This window comes from Bos grunniens, chromosome 2, assembly GCF_055505025.1.
Source record: "Bos grunniens cultivar Pamir isolate PY7600 chromosome 2, Bosgru_T2T1.0, whole genome shotgun sequence".
NCBI classification, from domain to species: Eukaryota; Metazoa; Chordata; class Mammalia; order Artiodactyla; family Bovidae; genus Bos; species Bos grunniens.
The window spans coordinates 23,158,453-23,181,247 of NC_141166.1; the positions used below are offsets into that span (position 1 = coordinate 23,158,453).

At 40.1% G+C, this 22,795-nt stretch overlaps 1 protein-coding gene across 4 annotated transcripts in view; it reads right to left on the bottom strand.

The window, feature by feature from the left end:
• Nucleotides 1-22,795, bottom strand: part of NYAP2 (neuronal tyrosine-phosphorylated phosphoinositide-3-kinase adaptor 2) — a 324,463-nt gene that overhangs the window by 202,032 nt on the left and 99,636 nt on the right. The window contains exon 1 of one of the 4 annotated variants that reach the window (XM_086365620.1): nt 5,253-5,708. The exons of the other annotated variants lie outside the window; for them this stretch is intronic. Within the exon in view, the coding sequence (XP_086221746.1) occupies nt 5,253-5,266 (14 nt within the window). The 5' untranslated portion in view covers nt 5,267-5,708. Of the gene's footprint in view, nt 1-5,252; nt 5,709-22,795 lie in introns of those variants that run through there. 4 annotated transcript variants of the gene reach the window in all.

The following is a 22,795-nucleotide window of genomic DNA, read 5'->3' on the forward strand; positions in this document are numbered from 1 at the left end:
TGCGAATATTTACTGAACATCTCTTTTGCATCCAAAACATCGTTAGCTGCTGAAGATGCGCCTTGAAACAGGACATAAAATTCTCAAAAGTCTGGCCTCCTTTGTGACCGACCCACAGATCACACCCTCTCTGTGTCCATTGTTATCTGACTTCTGCCACCGAAGTCTACTGAAATGGTTTCCTTAAAAAACACTCTTTCCTTGCAAAGCCTATAATCTAGGAGATTTTCTTTTTTCTTTGTCTAGATTCTTGTTGGTCTCTTTAGAGCTGGTTTCACTCTTTTAGACCACAGCTGCCTTCTAGAATGTCCTATTTTTCTTGGCTTCCCTGAAAATGTCCTCTGTTATTTTTTCATCTTTCTGGCTGCTCCTGCTTGTTATCTTTACTGATTTCTCTCCTTGCCCTCAGGCTTCAGTATAAACCAAGGTTCTATTTCCGTTATTGTCCTTTCTCTATACATGTCCTTGACAGCTATCAATTTTCAAGAGTTCAACATTCTATTCTATTCACTTGATTTCTAAATCCAATATTCTATTGTTTCTTAAATTCTGAGACATATACTTGCACTCCCCACAAATGCTGGGTATTTTCAATTGGATATCCCTTTGATACACAAGGCCAGTATATTCCAAAACTAATTCAGCATCACCTCTCACTTCCTTCTATTGAAACTTGGTGTTCAATAGCATCCTTATGCTACCAGTCACAGAACAGAAATTCCCAAGCAATTTCACACCTACAATCTTCCTATGTACATTCTGGTCAGTAAATCCTTCCTCTTCTCTTTGGTTCTCACATGGGTCTCTTATTTTCAAACCATCAATGAGACTTTAATTAACTTTTGTCTTGGCTACTAAGTTGATTCTCTATCTGAATCCCACCTCAATATTCACTAACCTCAACAATGATCCTAAAAACAAAAGAAAGAAATAAAATTACCTCTTTCTTCTATAGAGCCTTCAGTACTACCCAAGATAGAGTCTAGTTTATCTGTAAGGCAATTCAGACTTTGTACATATGGCCCAACCTCGTTTCCACCCACTCCATAATTATGTCTCCCTGAGATCACTTCCTCTTCAAACTGTATCTCCATTTGAAAAAAAAAATAAATTTCATGTTCCTTGGAGCCTAACTTGAGTGCCACATTCTCCCTGAGCCTTTTATCAATACTCTCTCTCCTCTGTCTTGAATTTCTTGTGTGTTTTTTGTCACTTTCTGCCATACAGCTATCATACACAAACATGAGATTCTAGAATTTTTTGAGAATGGGGATCAAATTTTGTACATTTCTTTATCTCCCATAGTATCAGGTATGCTTCTTTGCACATAGAAAGTAACATGTAAATGTTTAGGAATTTTAAGTAAATTCAGACAATAATGAAAATGAATATAGAGTAAATTATTTTAGCTCAGTATTTCCAAGTGTATATTAAATTAAAGGATTAAAACTGTCTAGAAATTTCTTCAATAAATAAGTCTGTAAGACTATTTTTTTAAATAGAAGTTTGGTTTGGAAGGAAGTGAAGAGGTAAAGTGAAGTTTAGAGAATTTTACTTCTTCCAGAAATTCCCAGCCTCTAAAGAAGACTGAGCTCAAGGTCTACAACTAAATAAATACTCAAGCCATTGTTTTTCTAGGAAGTACTGATAAAGTGAAAAAAAATCTATAATTGTTGCATTTACAGAAAAAGACACTATAAATCTCACATGGACAGACAGATACGCATACAAACACACACACACACACACACACTCACACACACACACACACACACACACACTGTATGCATGCTTTTTCCACCCTAGTTGGGAGATTTCTGTTTCTAGCTCTGCTTGTACATCACCATATGACCATAAGGCTACTGGAGAAATCATGTCCAAACAGATTCTTTCACCTACCACTAGGGTAGTATTATAATACCTTACCCAGCAATCATTCATGATATTTGTGGCATTAAAATGTGAGCATAAAACAAAGTCAGGTTATATTCATGAAGTGTTTTTCCTGTTTAAAAACAGAAACCATTTTTTTTCTATTGAACACACTATCTTGGCAAACTGGTAAGTCTGAGAGAACCGTATTCCTTGGCATTTTTAAAGTTCATTTTTAAAAAATGCCTGCCATTTTAAAATCCAACCTTCTATCTCTCATCCATATAATGAGTGACTTGTAAATGGAATCACTAGAGATACTGCTTAAGAACGAAACACTCATTCATAGATACATTAGTTACTCTAAACGGAGTGGCCAGTGTGTTGTCTTTATACACATCAGGTTTACATTTGCTTAATGCACCCAAATGTAATAATATAAAAGACTGAAATATAGACGCCGTAGACGGCCTATGCAGAGGTCAGAAGCTTGGCTCTGCTTTTCTAGAATGACTTTCCGGGAACAATTTCCCAGATTGGTTTCCTTCAGACAAAATGATTGAACCGAATGCTCCCTGTCAATGCATGCACTTGGATTATTCACTTTAAAGTGCAACCCTTAAGGGCTTCAGGGTCCAGTGTTAAAAATTTGCTTTTGATCAAACCTCATCCTCTCCTACACATCTTTATTCATAACAAATTAGAAGCTATTATCACAACAGTTTAGCAACATTTTTAATGCCCACAGTGCATCTTAAAATAAAAAGAAACAATTTCCCCATTATAATGGATGCGGTATCTTAGCTGGCCTCATTATAATATTTATCATCTGTTATTTGTTGCCTGTGTTACACAATAGTGAAAAATACACAGCCCCCAGGGTTTACGGTTTAATGGAAAGCACATTTGAATTTAAGATCTACCCTATTGAAATAAACCCTTCTTATGCACATCTAAGGGGAGCAAGGACATGTGACTTCATGGCTGTCTTATTGAAAAGGAAGTTTTTTTGTTTTCTGAGGAATGATTCAACTTAAGGAGGACAATTAACGTAATGATTCTTTGGCAAAGGCTGATTTTTACCGCATTTATAACTGTCATTTGTGAACATTTGTTTTAAGTTTTCTTAAGCATTTGCAAACTCTGGATTCCAGATTGGAATCACCAAAAGAGATTTTCATTTCAAGTCAGTTTAAAAAATAGAAAAATTGGTAAATTTTAGGCTAACTTAGAAATATGTAACACACAGTGTTAAATATATGCACATTCCCTGGCCACTCAGTTTTTTGAAATCTTTTCCTCAAATATTTCCTTTTTTTCTTCTTATCTCAGCCCTCTCTCTCATAGAACCTATCCTTTCAATAACCAGTAACTTCACTCCCCCCATAACCTTAATTTTAAGCATCTGTATCATTGACTACCAACACCTGTTTTTTTTTTTTTTTTTTTTTGCTCACTACCTCTGTTTGCTTGATCTCAAATCTCCTTTGACACTTTCTTGAAACCTCTTGTCTACTGGTCTTGCAATCATCTCCATGTTCCTCCCCAGTTGCTGTAAAACTTGTGTTTCTGCCAGCAGCTTAAGTTTTATGAACAATTGTTATTATCACTGCTTGGCAACTAGCCTCAACACCCGAGTCCTTGTGCTGTAATATTAATATGAAGAACATATGACGAACATGGGTGTATCAAGTGTGGAAGTCATGATCAGCCAGTTCTGGGTAATAGCAGCAAGGCTGTCATCATCACATGCAGATGACCTCAAGCAAAGAACCAGATTTCCTCTGCAGCCTTCTCCTCTCATGGTTCTCCCAGAGCATTACTAGGTCAATCTACTGAAGATCCATTAAACGGAACACTCCCTTGCTCAAATGCCCCTAACAGTATTTGATCTTAAAACATTTTCTAATGTGACAGCACCATACACATTCAAACTTATTTTCTGATACTACACTTCTCAATATCCTTTCTTTGCTGATAATCCCCTTCAAAAACACAGATACCTGATTAATTAACAATTTGCTATTTAAACTCATAATTATTGAAGACCTATCTGTGCCAGCTAGTGTACTAGGTCCCTGTCTTTCAACAGAGACCAAGATTGTTTATCTTTCCCAAACTTAAGAGACCAGCAGAACCAGGTGATCAAGACTAATGCCAGGTGATAAAGAACCTGCCTGCCAATGCAGGAGACAAAAGAAATGCAGGTTTGACCCCTGGGTCAGGAAGATGCCCTGGAGGAGGGCATGGCAATCCACTCCAGTATTCTTGCCTGGAGAATCCCATGGACAAAGGAGCCTGGCAGGCTACAGTCCATGAGGTCACAGAGTCGTACATGACTAAAGCAACTCAGCAAGCAAGGAAGAAAATAGAGTGGAAGTGAAAGATGTGATGAAAGAAAGTGGAGGGGACCTGCTTTAGACAGGGGGATGAGGGGATAATTCATTCTTCACAGAAGATATCCTTTCCACTTCTGCAAATTCTACATGTCCTTTAAAATATACCACTACTCATCCTTCAATTCACTCTCACTAATAGCTATTTCTCTAAGCTTCTCTACTTTCTTAGCCCTCAGAAGTGCAAATATAACAGATTTTTTCCCAGTTAATTTTGTAATTTTGAGTTTTTGTTCCTAAATAAATTAGAAGTTCCTAAAGTGAGAAAGAGAGAATAAGTGTTGTCTCTTATGCTTATTTTTAGCTCGCATAGGTCCTAGCACAGTCCTGAAATTTTAGAAGACTATATTGACAGAAAAATTGATCTACCAATATTTCTTTATAAATTATCAAAATAAGTACAAGTGTAGAATTTTTACAATGAAGAAGTTACATGAGCAGTATTAGTTTAATTCTGTGTGATAAGCAAATAAATACTTTCAATTTTTTCCCCAGCCAAATTTAAAGAGTTTGGATAAAGATGCATTGTTTTGGGTTGGTATTATTAGCTTTAATGATAGTGGTATAAGAAATATAGATATAAACAAGCTGCATATATTTAACATTTTTGTGAATCCAGGCTAACAAGATCTGCTCTCCCCACCCTGCATAAGGACATAAGTAAAGAAGTGATTACCTTGTGTATACAAGCTCAAAGAGCAGAAAGCAATCTGTTCTGTGCTAAATCACTTCAACCATGTCCGACTCTTTGCACCGTACTGACTGTAGCCCACCAGGCGCTTCTGTCCAAGGGATTATCCAGACAAGAATACTGAAGTAGGTTGCCATGCCCTCCTCCGGGGGCTATATCTCCTCACCTTTTTTCCCACTGTTCCTCAATTCTCAAGGCATCATTAACATAAATAGAAAATAACATTTCCCTACACAATATGACCAAGTTCAGATAATACAAAAAAAAAAAAAAAAAACAAACCAAAGTCATACCTTGACAGATACATGTGGAAGGTCTATTTTCAAACCATTTCTTTCAAACCTCTTTTACCCTTTCTGAGATACAGTTTCTTGGAAGGAATGAAATTTTATATCTTGATTTCTAGTATCTTCCCTTCAAAAACCACAAGCAGATTCTGGAGCAGAAATGAATGGCTAATTGAGACAATAAGGTGAATCCAGCCAAACTGGTCACTGCAAAGTAAAGTCCTAGTGACTGAACCTACAAAACGGAGAGGATTTGATGTGACTGTATTCATCACTGCAAATGACTCATCTCTGCCTTTTGAAATCATCCTCAAAATCAAGCAAACTAATACTTCCCTTTTTCACCCAAAGATCTAGAGACTATTCACAGAAAATCAGGTGACAGAAACTTTGGTTCACATCCAGTTTTGTGGGGAGACACACTCATTGAGTAATTTGTCTGGCTCAGTATGTGTCACATTCCCTCATGTTCAGGGAACTGCCGGTGTTCCCACCAACTTGGATTTATAAAATATTTACCTTCTTGGGAGTACTGAATGCTGTCATACTTTTCATGTGATGTGTCCTCACAAGCACATTCCCATTTTACCAATTAAATAACTGAGTAATAAAGAGTGAAACTAACAAGAAGAGACTTGGATTGGAAGTGAGACTAAAGAGGTAACTGGAAACATGGGCATAATTCATAGCCACTGAATTCCACTTTGAGTGGCTTGGGATGTCATTGGGGAGATTTCCAGTTAGACGTGGAGCTGATTATCCTGGCTAGGCAGAACATCTCCTGCACTTATCTTCCCACCTCCAAGATGACTTCACATTGCTGGTTTGAAATTAGTCACAATAGAAATATTTATACAGGTGGGAACTAGCAAATGTCACCCATTAAGGCTCTTTTCTTGTTGTTGTTGTCCAGGTAAAGGTGATTGTTGAAGTTTTTGGTGATTTAAACAAAAGAGTGAGATGGTGTAAAGTTCCATGTTAATAATGGGAGTTGAAGAATAAGAATGTGTGTGTGTGTGTGTGTGTGTGTGTGTGTGTATACGTGCTCAGTCATGTATGACTCCTTGCAACCCCATGGACTGTAGCCTGCCAGGCTTCTCTGTCCAGGACATTTTGCAGGCAAGAATTCTGGAGCGGGTTGCCATTTCTAAGGGATCTTTCCAACCCAGGGATCAAACCAGCATCTCTCGTGTCTCTTGCATTGGCAGGTGGATTCTTTACCACTGTGCCACCTGAGAAGCCCCAGAGCAAGAATAAAATGAGATAGATCAAATGGTCAGGCCATTGTGCTAATCTTGGAGAGATCCCAAGTGACTTGAGCTGGGTGGTGACCATGGATACAGAAAGAAAAGTTTTCTTGCAATTCTGCTGTTAAGAAAACAACTCTACTAGTCATGTTGGGAAAATATAAAAATACTTTTGTGTTAAATCTCCCATTATTTTTATGTTGGTCTTTCTGTACACCATGTTTAGGTAAACATGGCTATGAGCAGATGTTACTCTTCAGCTTTCAGTTCACCGCTCTGAACCAATCCATCTTCTTACTGAGACAGAGTATAATGACATCACTTTTTACTAATATATACTTTGGAAATGCATTTTAAACACTCTTTTTAAAAAACATAAAAGTTGTTATAAAAAAATGCTATTTTCCCCCTGAGCCTCAATGCCAAAAAAAAAATCTCTCAGAAAAGGCAGCCTCCCTACATGATCCTTTCCTAAATCATGATAGAAGAAAGAGCTTTGAATTAAAGATCAAGAACTCTTGACTTCTGGTCTTGGCTCTGTCAGGCACTGAATCTTTATGATTCTCAGTTTTGTCAACTAAAAAATGTGGATAATGACACCTCTGCTCTCAGTGTTGTCAGGCAATTCTAGCACATACAAAGTAGCATATATAAATTGGATAAACAAAATCCTACTGTATAACACAGGGAACTCTATTCAATATCCTGTGATAAACTATAATGGAAAAAATATAAAAAAGAATGTGTATATGTATAACTGTCACTCTATTGTACACCAGAAATTAAAACAACATTGTAAATAAACTATCAAATCAGATCAGATCAGATCAGTCGCTCAGTCATGTCCGACTCTTTGTGACCCCATGAATCGCAGCACTCCAGGCCTCCCTATATTTTTAAAAATGTTCTTATTTTAGCAGACCCTACTTTATACTCTGCACCATACTGACAGAATACGTTGTGGAAATAGCATCCAAATTACGAGTATTTTACATTTATACAAGATACATTTATTCTTCAAGTGATATGCTTGTCACAGTGTCCTTGTGAATATGCCATATAGTATGATTATACCTGCTTTATGAATAAAGAAACACACCCCAATTGGTAAATGGACTGGTAGAGTCAATTCTGAAACATAGCCCTTCTATAACACTGTGTCCTGTGTGGAGTCACATGGCTCACATTTGAATTGAAGATTAATGATCCCAGGTACTTCATTAATGAAGATGTGCGTTAAATGAGTGCATGGATTAAATTACCTGTAACAATAATGGTAGTGATATTGAAATCATAAACATCTGTGTATAAGGTATTATCCTATACATGACTTACACATGACTTATTGATCCTATATATGACTTATCTCCAAACAGCCATATGAATTAGGGACTATTAATTGTCAATGTTTTACAGATGGAATATGACCTTTAAGGAGCTTAATAATTTGTATGAGGTCTTAGAGCTTGCAACTAAGTTGCTTTTGAACCAGGCCTGCCTGTCCCCAGAATTTGTGCATAGGCTTATGACTCATGGATCATGGGGATTTTCAAAAGAAAAATTCTAAGTATAGAATCATAGATAAAAATATAATGTGTGGTTAAAATATTGTGGCCTCTGATGGCCCTGATACAGATGCTTGTAATAATCAACAGGCAAAGGGGTTGCCAGTATGACCTGTGGACTTTGCTCTTCCTGTCACACACCAGTCCCATGGGCCATGGGGCAGTCAATATGTGAGGGGGACACATTTTTGCCCTTGATCTGCTCCACTTGGTTCCTGGACTCAACCCACATCCTTTTGATCCTTACCACCACCTCTTCCATTATGTCTGTTCATCATTTCCTGTTCCACAACCAGACAGGATATAGGTTTCTAATCTTTTACTACCTGAGAATATGCAGACAATACATAATAAAAATACAAGGTTAAGTAATGAGCTTTCACAGGCTAGGGAATCTTTTATTGCATTGAAGGAAGTGTCACAGAATCAGTGAATTTTACAGTGAAGATGAGCCTTCCATAACTCATACCCAATCTGGAAATGTCTCCTGCAAAATTCAGCAGTGCCACAAGCATCTCTCATGGCTTGAAACATCACTAACTACAAAGAAAAGACCCCTGCTCAACCCACTGGGAAGAAGTCATCAATAGCAGATGGCCTTGCAGCACACGCAGTAAAGGAGGAGGAAATTTTACTAAGTTCTTTCTAAAGACAAACTACAGTAAAAATTATAGAATTACAGTTGGTGAGGATTCTAGAGTTAAGTATGAATTTCAAGGAGCTGCTGAGAGATTGTAAATGTACAAATATAAATTATCTGATATAAAATAAATATATAAAATGAATTCTCTGATATAAAATAAAATCAGAGACACATAAATTCTCTGATATAATACCTATAATGAAAGAAAAAGACATTTCAGACAGGTGGGGTGATAGTGTTCAACAGGAGATGTGATGCGTGCATAATAAGAATGGTAGGACCACAGTACCTGAGGAAGTAGAGATGGGTTGAATCAGCAATGGGACCTTCCCTTTAACCACGGTCCAGCCAAAGGATTCACTATCACTACCTTCTTAGAAAGCAAGTTGATTGAAATTTATTCCTTGCATTATCTTTCATGGAGTGTATAGACAGAGGATCCTGGCAGTTTACAGTCCATGGGGTCACAAAGAGTTGTACACAACTTAATGACTGAGCAACAACAAATTTGTTTACTGCTTACATAATCATGCTAGTGTTAATGCTGCTAAGTCACTTCAGTTGTGCCCGACTCTGTGTGACCCCATAGACGGCAGCCCACCAGGCTCCCTCGTCCCTGGGATTCTCCAGGCAAGGACACTGGAGTGGGTTGCCATTTCCTTCTCCAATGCATGAAAGTGAAAAGTGCAAGTGAAGTCGCTCAGTCGTGTCCGACTCTTAGCGACCCCATGGACTACAGCCCATCAGGCTCCTCCATCCATGGGATTTTCCAGGCAAGAGTACTGGAGTGGGGTGCCATTGCCTTCTCCGCTACTGTTAATAAACCATAATTATTCTGTAATGTGGTAATTTTATTTATTTATTTTTCCCACATTTAACATCCTGAGTTAAGAACTCTCAGGCACCATTAGGAAGGGATATTGGATGGGCCAGATGGTATTCAGAAGACCCTAAGCTTTGTTCATCTTGACTCTCAATCTGAATCCAGCATCAAGTATATTACTTGGAACGCCTTCAAGAAGCTCCGGTTAAATACAAACCAAACGAGCAATCTCATAAGGGCAGTCAAGAGTGTAAAGCTCAGGTGGGTGAATATGAATCTCAATCCCTCTTAACAGAAACTAGTCATTCGGCTCACCACACAAGTACCCAGACATGTTTGAGATTCCTTGGCTAACAGCAAACTGTTGGACAAATTTAGGAAGTCCACGTTTAAGAGAAAACAAAGATCTATCAAAATTTTAATTTACATAATTAGTTCTCTCTGTCTTCTCAGGATCCATACTGTCTAACACTCCTCTCCGACTCAGCCTTGCATAAACTCCTCTTTGGGGCCCTCGATTGGTAATCTTGGTTTGTGGCTACTTAATCCTCTCAAGCTTTATGCCTTTCCCAGCTTCCTTGACATTTCTGCTACCCAGGAGACTTCACTGTAGGAACAGAAGATGCTACTTGCAATGTTTAACTTTCAAAGCAGGTCAGGGAGAGGTATTTGCATCTACAAGGAAAATCCACAATCTTCCTCAAAACTAATCTTCCCCTTCATTTAGCAACAAGCATTCAAAATCACTGCTCTAAAGCTTTGCTCATAGAGATGCCTTGAAAATTTCTCTTCAAAGAATAATGTTTATGGGTCCCACGTGTTGTTGCTAAGGGAGTCAAATGAGAGTTTTATGTTGTAAGTAATCAAAGGGATACCTTTGGGACAACACTGCATGTTGGATGGTATAGAGCAGAACAACATGTGAATGTGTACTGTGACCATCTTAGAAACTTTTAGTTTTCAGTGTTTCCCAATCTGGTTGTCTGAGAATCTTATAGAGCTATGAGCATCCTTTGAAGAATGGACTTGTAGTTCTTGATTTTCAACCTGCACGGGATCCACTTGAGGAGATTTAGGGTCGGGATCAGTCCCCAGAAGGAACTATTACGTTATCTGGGTCAAGGTCCCTGGCTCTGCTATTTAAGAAGCTCCCCAGAGTCTCTTAGTGGACAAGTTAGGGTTGAGGAGCCTTGCACTATGTGAGTTTAACCTCTATACTTTAGAAGTGAGGAAAGCCTGCTTACTTACACCTAGACTCTGGCTGCATGAGCCCATATTGATTTTATGACCATCGTAAATGTTGGGAATCTCAGAATATGGTGAACATAGGTACTTGTTTCAGCTTTAAAAAAGATAATAAAATAAAATAAAAATTTTATTAGACTTTTAATAAGGAAGGAAAACAGGAATCTATTGGCTTTTGTTATGATTAATTACCAGCTATGGGCAAATGGGACAACACATGTTTGAAAGAAAAAGGGGAACTTCTAGTCTACGAGGAAGCAGCTAGAAAAACATGAGTGTGATGCAGACTTTGGAGTGGGCATGCAGCTGAGTGAAACTTTATTTCAGTTGGGAGGTGATATCCTCAGTCATTGAATAATTTTGTAGGTGAAGTTGGAACCCCTTTCCTCCCTGGGTTCTTATGCTGGAAAGCCTCCATTTCCTTACCTGGAAATATGCTCATTTTCCTCTTGCCAAGTGGTTTTGAGCTAGATGGTTCTTTAAGGGAAGTGCTTGTTTTGACGCTACTGACACACTCACACTTAGCAACCATCACAGTGGAATTCATTTCATGACAATTGTTCTCCTGGGCTCTTCAGACCCTCACAGAAAAAGGCTAAAATCCACCCTGAAAGAGTGTTCCTTATGAGAAGAATGAAGATGCAATCTGCCTACTCAGAAAGTTTGGGAAATAAAAGTCATATCAAAGAGATGAAATAAAAATTCCATTAAGTTTCCACGATTGGCTTACAAAATGAGCAGTCTGATTTTCTTTCTTAAACTAAATACACAGAATCTGCTTGTTATATTTCTAAAGGCCAAGGATTATCATTCTTTTCCTGGCACTCATGACTTCGTTAGGCATATGCTGCCAAGCATGTTTGTTCTCCTTCAAGCTCTGTTGGGAGAACAATGAAGTTTTTTTTTTTTTTTCCTCTGTTATTCCTTTTTCCAAGCAACAGCAAGATTAAGAAATGGAAATAACATAGCATTTTGATTTAAGTCCTATGATTGTCAATCGATACGGATCAGAAGAAACTTCTTAAGTGAACAAAAAGAGCTTTGTGAATGCTGTGGACAAATTTTCCTCTCCAGCCTGCAATGGGACCTTTCCTCTCCTCTTCTCCCATCACCCTGAGAATGTCAGCCAACCTTCTGCCAGAACTGCCAAAGATGTGTTACTGTACACAGAGAAAGAGGATTAGTTTAAAATGCTGTCTATGCAATGTTTTCTGTGGGTGTAGATGTAAGTGTGTGGGGGGATGGGGGAGGCCTTTGTGAGACTGATGGAAAAGGGACTGTTGAATGATCTGAAAATACTAAATAAATAAATAAACAGTACCACCAGAAATACTGCATGTTGTCTTATAGAATGGGGTAAACTGGTCTATGAAAACTAACTTTAAAAAATTGTATTCTGTCCAGTTGAAAGTTACCTATGAGAAAGCAGGAAAGGAGCTTGAGGCTGAGTTAGAGGTCGAGGGGAAGTTGAGGATTCTTCCAGGTTTGAAGGTTACACCCAAGTATGTGCCTTGTCCGCTCCCATCATTCCCAGAGCAAAAGCAGAGAATGTGCCGAGATGCTCCTTCCCAGAGAGAAAGGGACGTCAGCCCCAGAAAGCGTCCAAGAGGACAGAAGCCAGAAAAGAGAGAAGCCAGAGGCTGGCCTTGGGTACCAGATACAGTTGATGCTTTTGTCTCTGTGTGATTTCTGAAGTGCTGGTCATATATATCCCGCACCCAGTGGCATTGTCTCCCACTGCTGCTGCTGCTAAGTCGCTTAAGTCGTATTCGACTCTGTAAGACTCCATAGATGGCAGCCCACCAGGCTCCCCCATCCCTGGGATTCTCCAGGAAAGGATAGTGGAGTGGGTTACCATTTCCTCATCCAATGCATGAAAGTGAAAAGTGCAAGTGAAGTCGCTCAGTCGTGTCGGACTCTTTGCAATCCCATGGACTGCAGCCCACCAGGCTCCTCCGTCCATGGGATTTTCCAGGCAAGAATACTGTAGTGGGTTGCCATTACCTTCTCCAGTCTCCCACACTGCTGGCTAAAGTTTCTGCTGTGTGGACTTAACTGGTTCCAGCTGGCTACAGTTTCCTTATCTGGAAAGTATTTTCCTTTTAGAACATTTTTAAATGTAGGGGTTCTGAGGAAGAACTGGAACTTAAATGTACATGGAGGAGGAGCTGTCAGACCATTTCCTCAAAGGGGAAAGGCCAGAGAGATTGGACTGTGCAGGTGAAGAGGGGAATGGGGTAGAGGACGAGAACATATTCTCTCAGAGCCTGAAGGAGGGCGTCATCTCCAGCCAACACACCTACCTCCTCCAGCCAACACACCTACCTCCCACGTGGGCTCTGATGGGGGTTCTTCTTCTGTATTTTAAAATAGCCACACGTGCTTTTGTCTGGGGGCAATGAATTTACATGAACAGTGGCAGGAAATAAACCCAAAGGTTACTTCAAAAGGTTATTGATGAGAAGCAAATGTCTCCATGGAGGAAATGTGTGGCATTTGAAAGTGGAGATCAGGTCTACCTAATACCATAAGCCCAGCTCAGCAGCAGGCAAGGCTCAGTGCCTATGTCTGCTTGCTCCTTGGGCTCATCCATCGAGCTGTTTGCACAGGCCTTGAGAGAATTCTCTGTAGCATCAAAGCCTGGAACATTTACTTCCTACAGAAGTGCTAATAGCTGCAGTTCTCAAGCTCCTCTTCTTCCTTAGCTCCCACCCTTGGCTATTCTTTCAAAGTGGGCTGTCAACAGGAGTATCAGATCAGTGAACACCATCTTGGCTTCACCATCTCCCTCCTACTTCTCATTTATTTTCCATTCACAGCCACAAAGCTTCTCAAAAGTCTGGTTCTTCTCTTTTTACGTTGGTCCTGAAATAATGGCCAGGAGAAGGAAGTCTCAGAGGCGATGGCTATTTCAATCAGGGTACCATGCACTTAGCTCAGAGTTGGCACTGTGAGGTGGGGAAAGTGAGAGGGGGGTACCATCCAACACTAGTTCTCAAGCAAAGTGGAGGCAAGTGTGCTCCCCAGGGGCCTAGTAACAACGTCCATTGACACTTTTGTCTGCCATGACTCTAGCAGGGCTAGCTCCTGGCACCTAGTGAGTAGAAGCCAGAGATGCTGTTAAAGATTTTCATTACCTAGGACAGCTGCACAGCAAAGAGTTATCTAGTCCAAAATGGCAATTGTCTACTTTATATACAGTACCAACAGTGTGGCTTCCCTGGCGGCTCAGTGGTAAAGAACCGGCCTGCCAATGCAAAAGATGTCGGTCCAATCCCTAGGTCTGGAAGATCCCCTAGAGAAGGAAATGGCAAGCCACTCCAGTATTCTTGCCTGGAAAATCCCACGTACAGAGGAGTCTGTCAGGCTACAATCCATGGGTCGCAAAAGGAGTTTTACATGACTGAGCAATTAAACAACAATAACAACAAATCAGTAGCATATATATGTCAATAGACAACTAATACGAACCTACGGTATAGCACAAGGAACTCTACTCAGTTCTCTGCGGTGACCTAAATGGGAAGGAAATCCAAGAAAGAGGGGATATATCTATACTTAGAGCTGATTCATTTTCTTATACAGTACAATCTAACACAACATTGTAAAGCAATTATACTCCAATAAAAATTAATTAAAGAAGAAGTAGCAACTGTGCCACTGTTGAGATAATGTAACCTCAGTGTTCTGAAAATTTTCAAGGTGATGATGTAGTACCCTCCTCTCATGCCCATCATTTAGTTATTTCAGAAATTTGGAAAATATTCATCTTCTCCTTCCTAGTATGGCCCTAAGTGTGGGGCTATGGAATTTAATGAGAGGGAGTTAAGTCTGTATGTACTCCTTGGACTTTTACTGGCCAAGTGAATACCTGTGTACCATCTACTTCTCCCTACTGCTCTGCTGCTTTCAAACAGTCCTCTGGAAAATATCATAAATAGAGTACATTATCTTACAGACATCTCACCCTGCTTCCATCTCCAGTAATCTTTCTTAAAAAAACTTTTGGGTTAAAGCAAGTACCAACCTAACTCAGGAGAGATGTTACTAAGGTTTCAGTCAGTGACCCACTAAGGCGAGTACATCAACGTGAGTCTGAATAGGCCAGGCTAGTGATCCTAAACTTCATTCAAAGGACCTCAAAATCACCTGGAGGGCTTCTTGAGCCCCCAGTGAATGGGCCCTACCCTTAGAGCTTCTGGTTTGGCAGATCTGGTGTGAGGCCCAAGAATTGTCATTTGCATTAATAGCCAGCACCCAAGTGGCGCTAAGGCTCAGCTCATTGGGGACCACACATTGAGATCCACTGGACTAGGTGTGCCAAGTTTGATTCCCAAGCATATGATCGAACATTAAGATTCACAAATAACATTTTAAAGCAGTAATTAACCTTAGCAATAACTCTGAGGAAACTCAGCATTAAGCTACTCAACAGTAAGCAAGAGGCTTAATGTCAGGTACAAAGAGTAAAGGAGGTCACATCATAGCACCTGATTCTAGAAGGAGGGTGCCTTAACCTATAAGTTAGTTGAACTAAGTAGTCTTAGGGAAGTCATTTAATTTCTGATCCTCAACCTCCTCTCTTCAATAGAGAGAAAATACTTGCCTTATCCACTTCACAGTGCCATGGAGACTACAAAATGAGATTTTTAAAAATGATAAATAATGACACTAGATGCAAATAGATGTAAGAATGCTTACTATTTGGTAGCTAGCCTGAACAGTGGCTGAGCCCTAGTAAAGGGCTGTGTTCCCAATCAACACTGTTGCTCATTTGGGATTTATAAGCTGGAAAACTTCTGTGATGGAAGATCATACTTTCTCAAGAACCTTAGCAATGTTGACCCTCAAATTTTCCCTGCAAACCACAATCCCAAAATACATCTTGGCAGATGTGAGTCCTTTGATTTTTAAAACTGCATTTATTTTAAAATTTGACATTAAATTCCCTACATGTATTTATCATGCATTTGATACCTTAAGCAAACAGGTTTGCTCCCTGATAGAATTTTAAAAGGCTTAAATTACACTTTTCAAGAGTTATTTTCCTGAGCCTGAAATAGAGAAACGGTATAACATTTTTATTCATTTACCAATTGTTATCAAATTAGTTCCACATAAAACTTGGAGGGACTCAAGCATTAATAAAATTATTTCCATTCTTCATGTAAAACTCAAAACTTTAACAAGTATTTTGAGCACTAAGTTAAATATTTACTTAGAATCAATATTCTTCCTAGGCATAGTTTTACTCATAATATATTTTAATAGTGTATACATGTTGTATATGTGTGTGTATACTTCATAACATTTCTATGAGTACCTTTTGTCAAAATTACAAATAATTATTAAAAGTAGAATTCTAACCAGTGTTTTACCCAGCATTTCCCAGTTTTAGAAAATAGAAAAAAATATAAATAAACATGAAACTAACACTTTTCCTTTTTAAAGTCTCTACTCCCACCAGGGCAGGAAAGTTGCATAATGGTGGATTAACTTAATGTATAAACAATTAAAAATAAATGAAAGAATTTCACAGTACTCATACCTACATATTACCAACATGGAAGAGTCACACAGGTGGACCATAGCAACATATTCTTTAATGTAAACATAAGCCAATCTCTTCTCAATAAAAGAGATGAAATATTTACCAGCTGTCTGAAGAAGTCCTGAACAGTCCATGGAATCCCTGAAATAATGAGTCCACAGGCTTCCGCCTTCCTCTAAATACCATTTCATCCATTTCTCTCACCCTGTTGTTTTTCCCATTTGCAGCAAGACTGCACATTTGTTTACCTAAGCCATTTGCTTGGGTAGGGCCAGCTGGGGAAAAGAAACTACCTTAGGGATTCCAGCTAAGAGAGCTGGAGGAGGGAACTTGAATTTTAAAGAACTGATGACCCTAGAAGGGAAGGGGGAGGGCGGCGAGGGTTGGCAGTAGACCAAATAGGCATGGTGTAGATGAAGCAGCAAGTACATAAAATTACGTTCTGGGAGGCCTGGTTTTCTGTTGCCTCTGAATAAAGAGGAAGTGAAGAAGGGGTGTGTATATGAATTTCCCCAACTGCTCAGCAATCTCTAGCTTTCCACTGAAATGACTTATTTATCCATCGTTAGGAGCTACATTCTCCTTTAATATTCTTTTAAGCTGTTGCTGACCTAGTGAAGAAGAAAAAATATTAGATGGCCTCTTAGTTGGTATGTTACATAATGACAGCAAGGAAGGCCAAGGAGGGGAGAAACAGTAGAAGAGCCAGCATGCTTTGGGGATGGACAAGGGTCTACTACCCCAGCATGTAGCATTCTGTTTTCAGTCTTTTTCCTTTCTCACATCAGTCACCATATACACATAAGCAAAGTTTAAGAGCATCCCAACAAAATTGCCCCCAACTTTTATTTGAAAAAAACAGATAGAAAGATGTTTTGTAATGAAACCATCTTGAATGAAACTTTTTCTGTCAAATTGTAGATAGAGATGGTTAAAGGGTTTCATGACAAGAATTCTATTTTAAAAAATAGAAAATGGAAAAGAAATTATCATCATGTATCCCATATAAGGATAAGATGTTTGTATACTGCTGTTTTATTTTTGTTCTTATTACACTTTTTCAAATTCTATGTATCATTGCATGCATAATCAGTCCTTTAGTCTTGTCTCACTCTTTGTGACCCATGGAATGTAAGCCACCAGATTCCTCTGTCCATGGGGTTGTCCCAGCAAGATTACTGGAGTGAGATATCATTTCCTTCTCCAGGGGATCTTCTCGACCCAGGGATCAAAGCCATGGCTCCTGCATCTCCTACATTATAGGCAAATTCTTTACCTCTGAGCCACCAGGGAAACTCCCTATGTATTGTTGCTTTTTACGGGCTTCCCTTGTGGCTCAGCTGGTAAAGAATCTGCCCGCAATGCGGGAGACCAGGTTCAATCCCTGGGTTGGAAAGATCCCCTGGAGAAGGGAAAGGCTGCCCACTCCAGTATTCTGGCCGGAAGAATTCCATGGACTGTATGGTCCATGGGGTCACAAAGAGTCGGACGCCACTGCGTGACTTCACTATCAGTTATCATACAGTTGCCATTGAATGTTTGTGTGTATGTGTGTATTTGTTGTTACTGTTTTGATGTCTTTCTCTTTCAATTTGAATCACAAACTGCAGGGGCTCTGAGTCTGCCTCATTTTGATCTCCAGCACTTAGCACAATGTTTGGCCAAACCAGGAATCAAAAACATGTATTGAGTACACGATAAACAAATGCCTAAGAGTGAAATGCCTAAGGGTTCTGAACCAGAACATCACAAACCTTATTTCACATATTTGGTTTCCAGTATAGAAAATATTCTGTGACCAAGTTTTGAGACATATTACTTTACATCAGGGCTTCGCAGATGCTGCAGTGGTAAAGTATCCACCTGCCAATGCAGAAGAGCGAAAGACATGAGTTCGATCGCTGGGTCAGGAGATCCTCAGGAGGAGGAAATGGCAACCAACTCCAGTATTCTTGCCTGGGAAATCCCATGGACAGAGGAGCCTGGTGGGCTACAGTTCACGGGGTATCAAAGAGTTGGACACAATTGAGCGCACACACACACTTAATTTACAACATTGTTTAAGGAGAGACCTGGTTCACAAATAAATACTATCCATTTAAATCAGTCAGCTGAGGTTGAAAATTTAATAAATTAGTAACAAGTCCCAACTGGGCTTCCCTGATGTCTCAGTGGTAAAGAATCCACCTGCCAATGCAGGTTTCATCCCTGGGTGGGAAGGATCCCTTGGAGAAGGAAATGACAACCCACTCCAGTGCCTGGAGAATTCCATGGACAGAGGAACCTGGCAGGCTACACAGTACTTGGGGTCACAAAAAAGTCAGACCTAATATTGACTAAACAAACAATAACACAGGTCCCAAAACTCTGTTCTCCCCATTTTTATTCTTAACTCATTCAGTTCTTCTTTCAGTTCAGTTCAGTCACACAGTCATGTCCGACTCTTTGCAACCCCATGGACTGTAGCACAGCAGGCTTCCCTGTCCATCACCAGCTTCTGGAGCTTGCCCAAACTCATGTCCATAGAGTCAGTGATGCCATCCAAGCATCTCATCCTCTGTCATACCCTTCTCCTCCTGATGAGTGCAATTATGCAGTAGTTAGAACATTCTTTGGCATTGCTTTCCTTTGGGATTGGAATGAAAACTGACCTTTTCCAGTCCTGTGGCCACTGCTGAGTTTTCCAAGTTTTCTGGCATATTGAGTGCAGCACTTTCACAGCATCATCTTTCAGGATTTGAAATAGCTCAGCTGGAATTCCATCACCTCCCCCAGCTTTGTTCATAGAGATACTTCCTAAGGCCCACTTGACTTCCCATTCCAAGATGTCTGGCTCTAGGTGAGTGATCACAGCATTGTGGTTACCTGGGTCATGAAGATCTTTTTCATATAGTTCTTCTGTGTATTCTTGCCACCTCTTCTCAATATCTTCTGCTTCTGTTAGGTCCACATCGTTTGTGTCCTTGATTGAGCCCATCCTTGCATGAACTGTTCCTTTGCTATCTCTAATTTTCTTGAAGAGATCTCTAGTCTTTCCCATTCCAGTGTTTTCCTCTATGTCTTTGCATTGCTCACTTAGAAGGGCTTTCTTATCTCCCCTTGCTATTCTTTGGAACTCTGCATTCAGACGGATATATCTTTCCTTTTCTCCTTTGCCTTTAGTTTCTCTTCTTTTCTCAGCTATTTTTAAGAACTCTTCAGACAACGATTTTGCCTTTTTGCATTTCTTTTCCTTGGGGATGGTTTTGATCACCACCTCTTGTACAATGTCATGAACCTCCATCCATAACACTTCAGGCTCTCTGTCTATCAGATCTAATCCCTTGAATCTTTTTGTCACTTATACTGTATAATCACAAGGGATTTGATTTAGGTCATACCTGAATGGTCTAGTGGTTTTCCCTACCTTCTTCAATTTAAGTGTGATTTTTTTTTTTTTTTTTTCCAATAAATAGTTCTTGATCTGAGCCACGGTCAGCTCCTGGTCTTGTTTTTGCTGACTGTATAGACCTTCTCCATCTTTGGCTGCAAAGAATATAATCAATCCAGTTTCAGTATTGACCATCTGGTGATATGTGCAGGGGCAAAGGAAAAACCCCAAAGGGTAGGAGAGGTGAAATCACATTTAGAATAAAACTCCCTACCTGCCAGAGACACTCAGAGGGGCAAAACAAATCCTTGTGTACCCCAGGACCCAGGGACCCCACAGAGAATAAGCCAGACCTGCCTCTGAGTGTGTGAGTGTCTCCTGTGGAGGCATGGGTCAGCAGTGGCCTGCCTCAGGGACAGGGGTTCTGACTGCAGCAGACCTGAGAGGCAAGGCATGTGGCATAAGTCATCTTGGAGGAGGTGACTATTAGCCCCATCATTAAGCCACTGAGCAGATGACCCACAAACTGGATAACAATTATACCAAAGAAGTTCTTGCACTGTTACCAAAGTTCTAGGACCCACAACAGATTTCCCAACCTGGGGATCTGGCAAAGGGACTGAGAGCCCCCAGGGAATTTGATTTTGGAGGCCAGTGGGATTTGATTACAGAACTTCTACAGGACTGGCTGGGGAAGCAGACTCTTGGAGGGCACAAACAAAACCTTGTACACACCAGGACTCAGGTGAAAGAATCAGTGACCCCCACAAGAGACTGACCCAGACTTGCCTGTGAGTGTCCAGGAATCTCTGGCAGAGATATGGGTTGACAATGGCCTGCCACGGGGTCAGTGGCACTGAATACAAGAGTCCTGGCATAAATCCTTTTAAGGGAGGTTACCATTACCACCATTACCCCTAACATAGATTTGCCTCAGGCCATAAAACAGGGAGGGAACACAGCCCTACCCCTCAATAGAAAATTGGATTAAAGATTTACTGAGTATGACCCTGCCCAAACAAAACAAAACCCAGATTCCCCCACAGCCAGTCCCTCCCATCAGGAAGCTTCCACAAGCCTCTTATCCTTATCTATCAGAGGGCAAACAGAATGAAAGCCACAATCACAGAAAACTAACCAATGGATGTATCACAGTGAAACTATGAGCCATGCTGTGTAGGGCCACCCAAGACAGACGGGTCATGGTGGAGAGTTCTGACAAAACATGGTCCACTGGAGAAGGGAATGCCAAACCACTTCAGTATTCTTGCCTTGAAGAAACACAAGCTGGAATCAAGATTGCCGGGAGAAATATCAATAACCTCAGATATGCAGATGACACCACCCTTATGGGAGAAAGTGAAGAGGAACTCAAAAGCCTCTTGATGAAGGTGAAAGTGGAGACTGAAAAAGTTGGCTTAAACCTCAACATTCAGAAAACGAAGATCATGGCATCCGGTCCCACCACTTCATGGGAAATAGATGGGGAAACAGTGGAAACAGTGTCAGACTTTATTTTTCTGGGCTCCAAAATCACTACAGATGGTGACTGCAGCCATGAAATTAAAAGACGCTTACTTCTTGGAAGGAAAGTTATGACCAACCTAGATAGCATATTGAAAAGCAGAGACATTCCTTTGCCAACAAAGGTTCGTCTAGTCAAGGCTATGGTTTTTCCTGTGGTCATGTATGGATGTGAGAGTTGGACTGTGAGGAAGGCTGAGTGCCGAAGAATTGATGCTTTTGAACTGTGGTGTTGGAGAAGACTCTTGAGAGTCCCTTGGACTGCAAGGAGATCCAACCAGTCCATTCTGAAGGAGATCAACCCTGGGATTTCTTTGGAAGGAATGATGCTGAAGCTGAAACTCCAGTACTTTGGCCACCTCATGCAAAGAGTTGACTCATTGGAAAAGACTCTGATGCTGGGAGGGATTGGGGGCAAGAGGAGAAGGGGATGACAGAGGATGAGATGGCTGGATGGCATCACTGACTCGATGGACATGAGTCTGGGTGAACTCCGGGAGTTGGTGATGGACAGGGAGGCCTGGTGTGCTGCGATTCGTGGGGTCACAAAGAGTCGGACACGACTGAGCAACTGATCTGATCTGATTCTTGCCTTGAGAATCCCATTAACAGTATGCAAAGGCAAAAATATATGACAATGAAAGATGAACTCCCCAGGTCCATAGAAGCCCAAGATGCTACTGGAAATGAGTGGGAAAATAGCTCTAGAAAGAATTAAAAGGCTGAGCCAAAGTGAAAACAATGCCCAGTTGTGGATGTGACTGGTGATGAAAGTAAAGTCTGATGCTGTAAAGAACAATACTGAATAAGAACCTGGAATCTTAGGTTCATGAGTCAAGGTAAATTGGAAGCAGTCAAACAGGAGATGGCAAGAGGGAACATCAATATTTTAGGGATCAATGAAGGAAAATGGACTGGAATGGGCGAATTTAATTCAGATGATCGTTATATCTACTACTATGGGCAAGAATCCCTTAGAAGAAATGGAGTAGCCATCATAGTCAACAGAAGAGTCCAAAATGCAGCACTTGGGTGCAATCTCAAAAACAACAGAATGATCTCTGTTCATTTCCAAGGCAAACCACTCAATATTACAATAATCCAAGTCTATGCCCCAACCATTAATGCTGGAGAAGTTGAATTTGAATGATTCTTTGATGACCTACAAAACCTTCTAGAACTAACACCAAAAAAAAAGATGTTCTTTTCATTATAGGGACTGGAATGCAAAAGTAGGAAGTCAAGAGATACCTGGAGTAACAGACAAGTTTGGCCTTGGAATACAAAATGAAGCAGAGCAAAGGCTAACAGAGTTTTGCCAAAAGATGACGAATTATAAATAAGGTAATTCTTTTAATTGACAAATATTTCATAGCAAACACCCTCTTCCAACAACACAATTCTTTATTGTGACATCATCATCATCATTATTATTATTACATTATTATTACTGTGACCTAATAATTGTGTATTAGGACATCACAAAGTTTTTCATTCAAAAATTAGCATTGACTTTTAGGAAAAAAAATATAAATGGAATAAAATGTATTCACTATATTAAGACAACATTTACATTCTAAA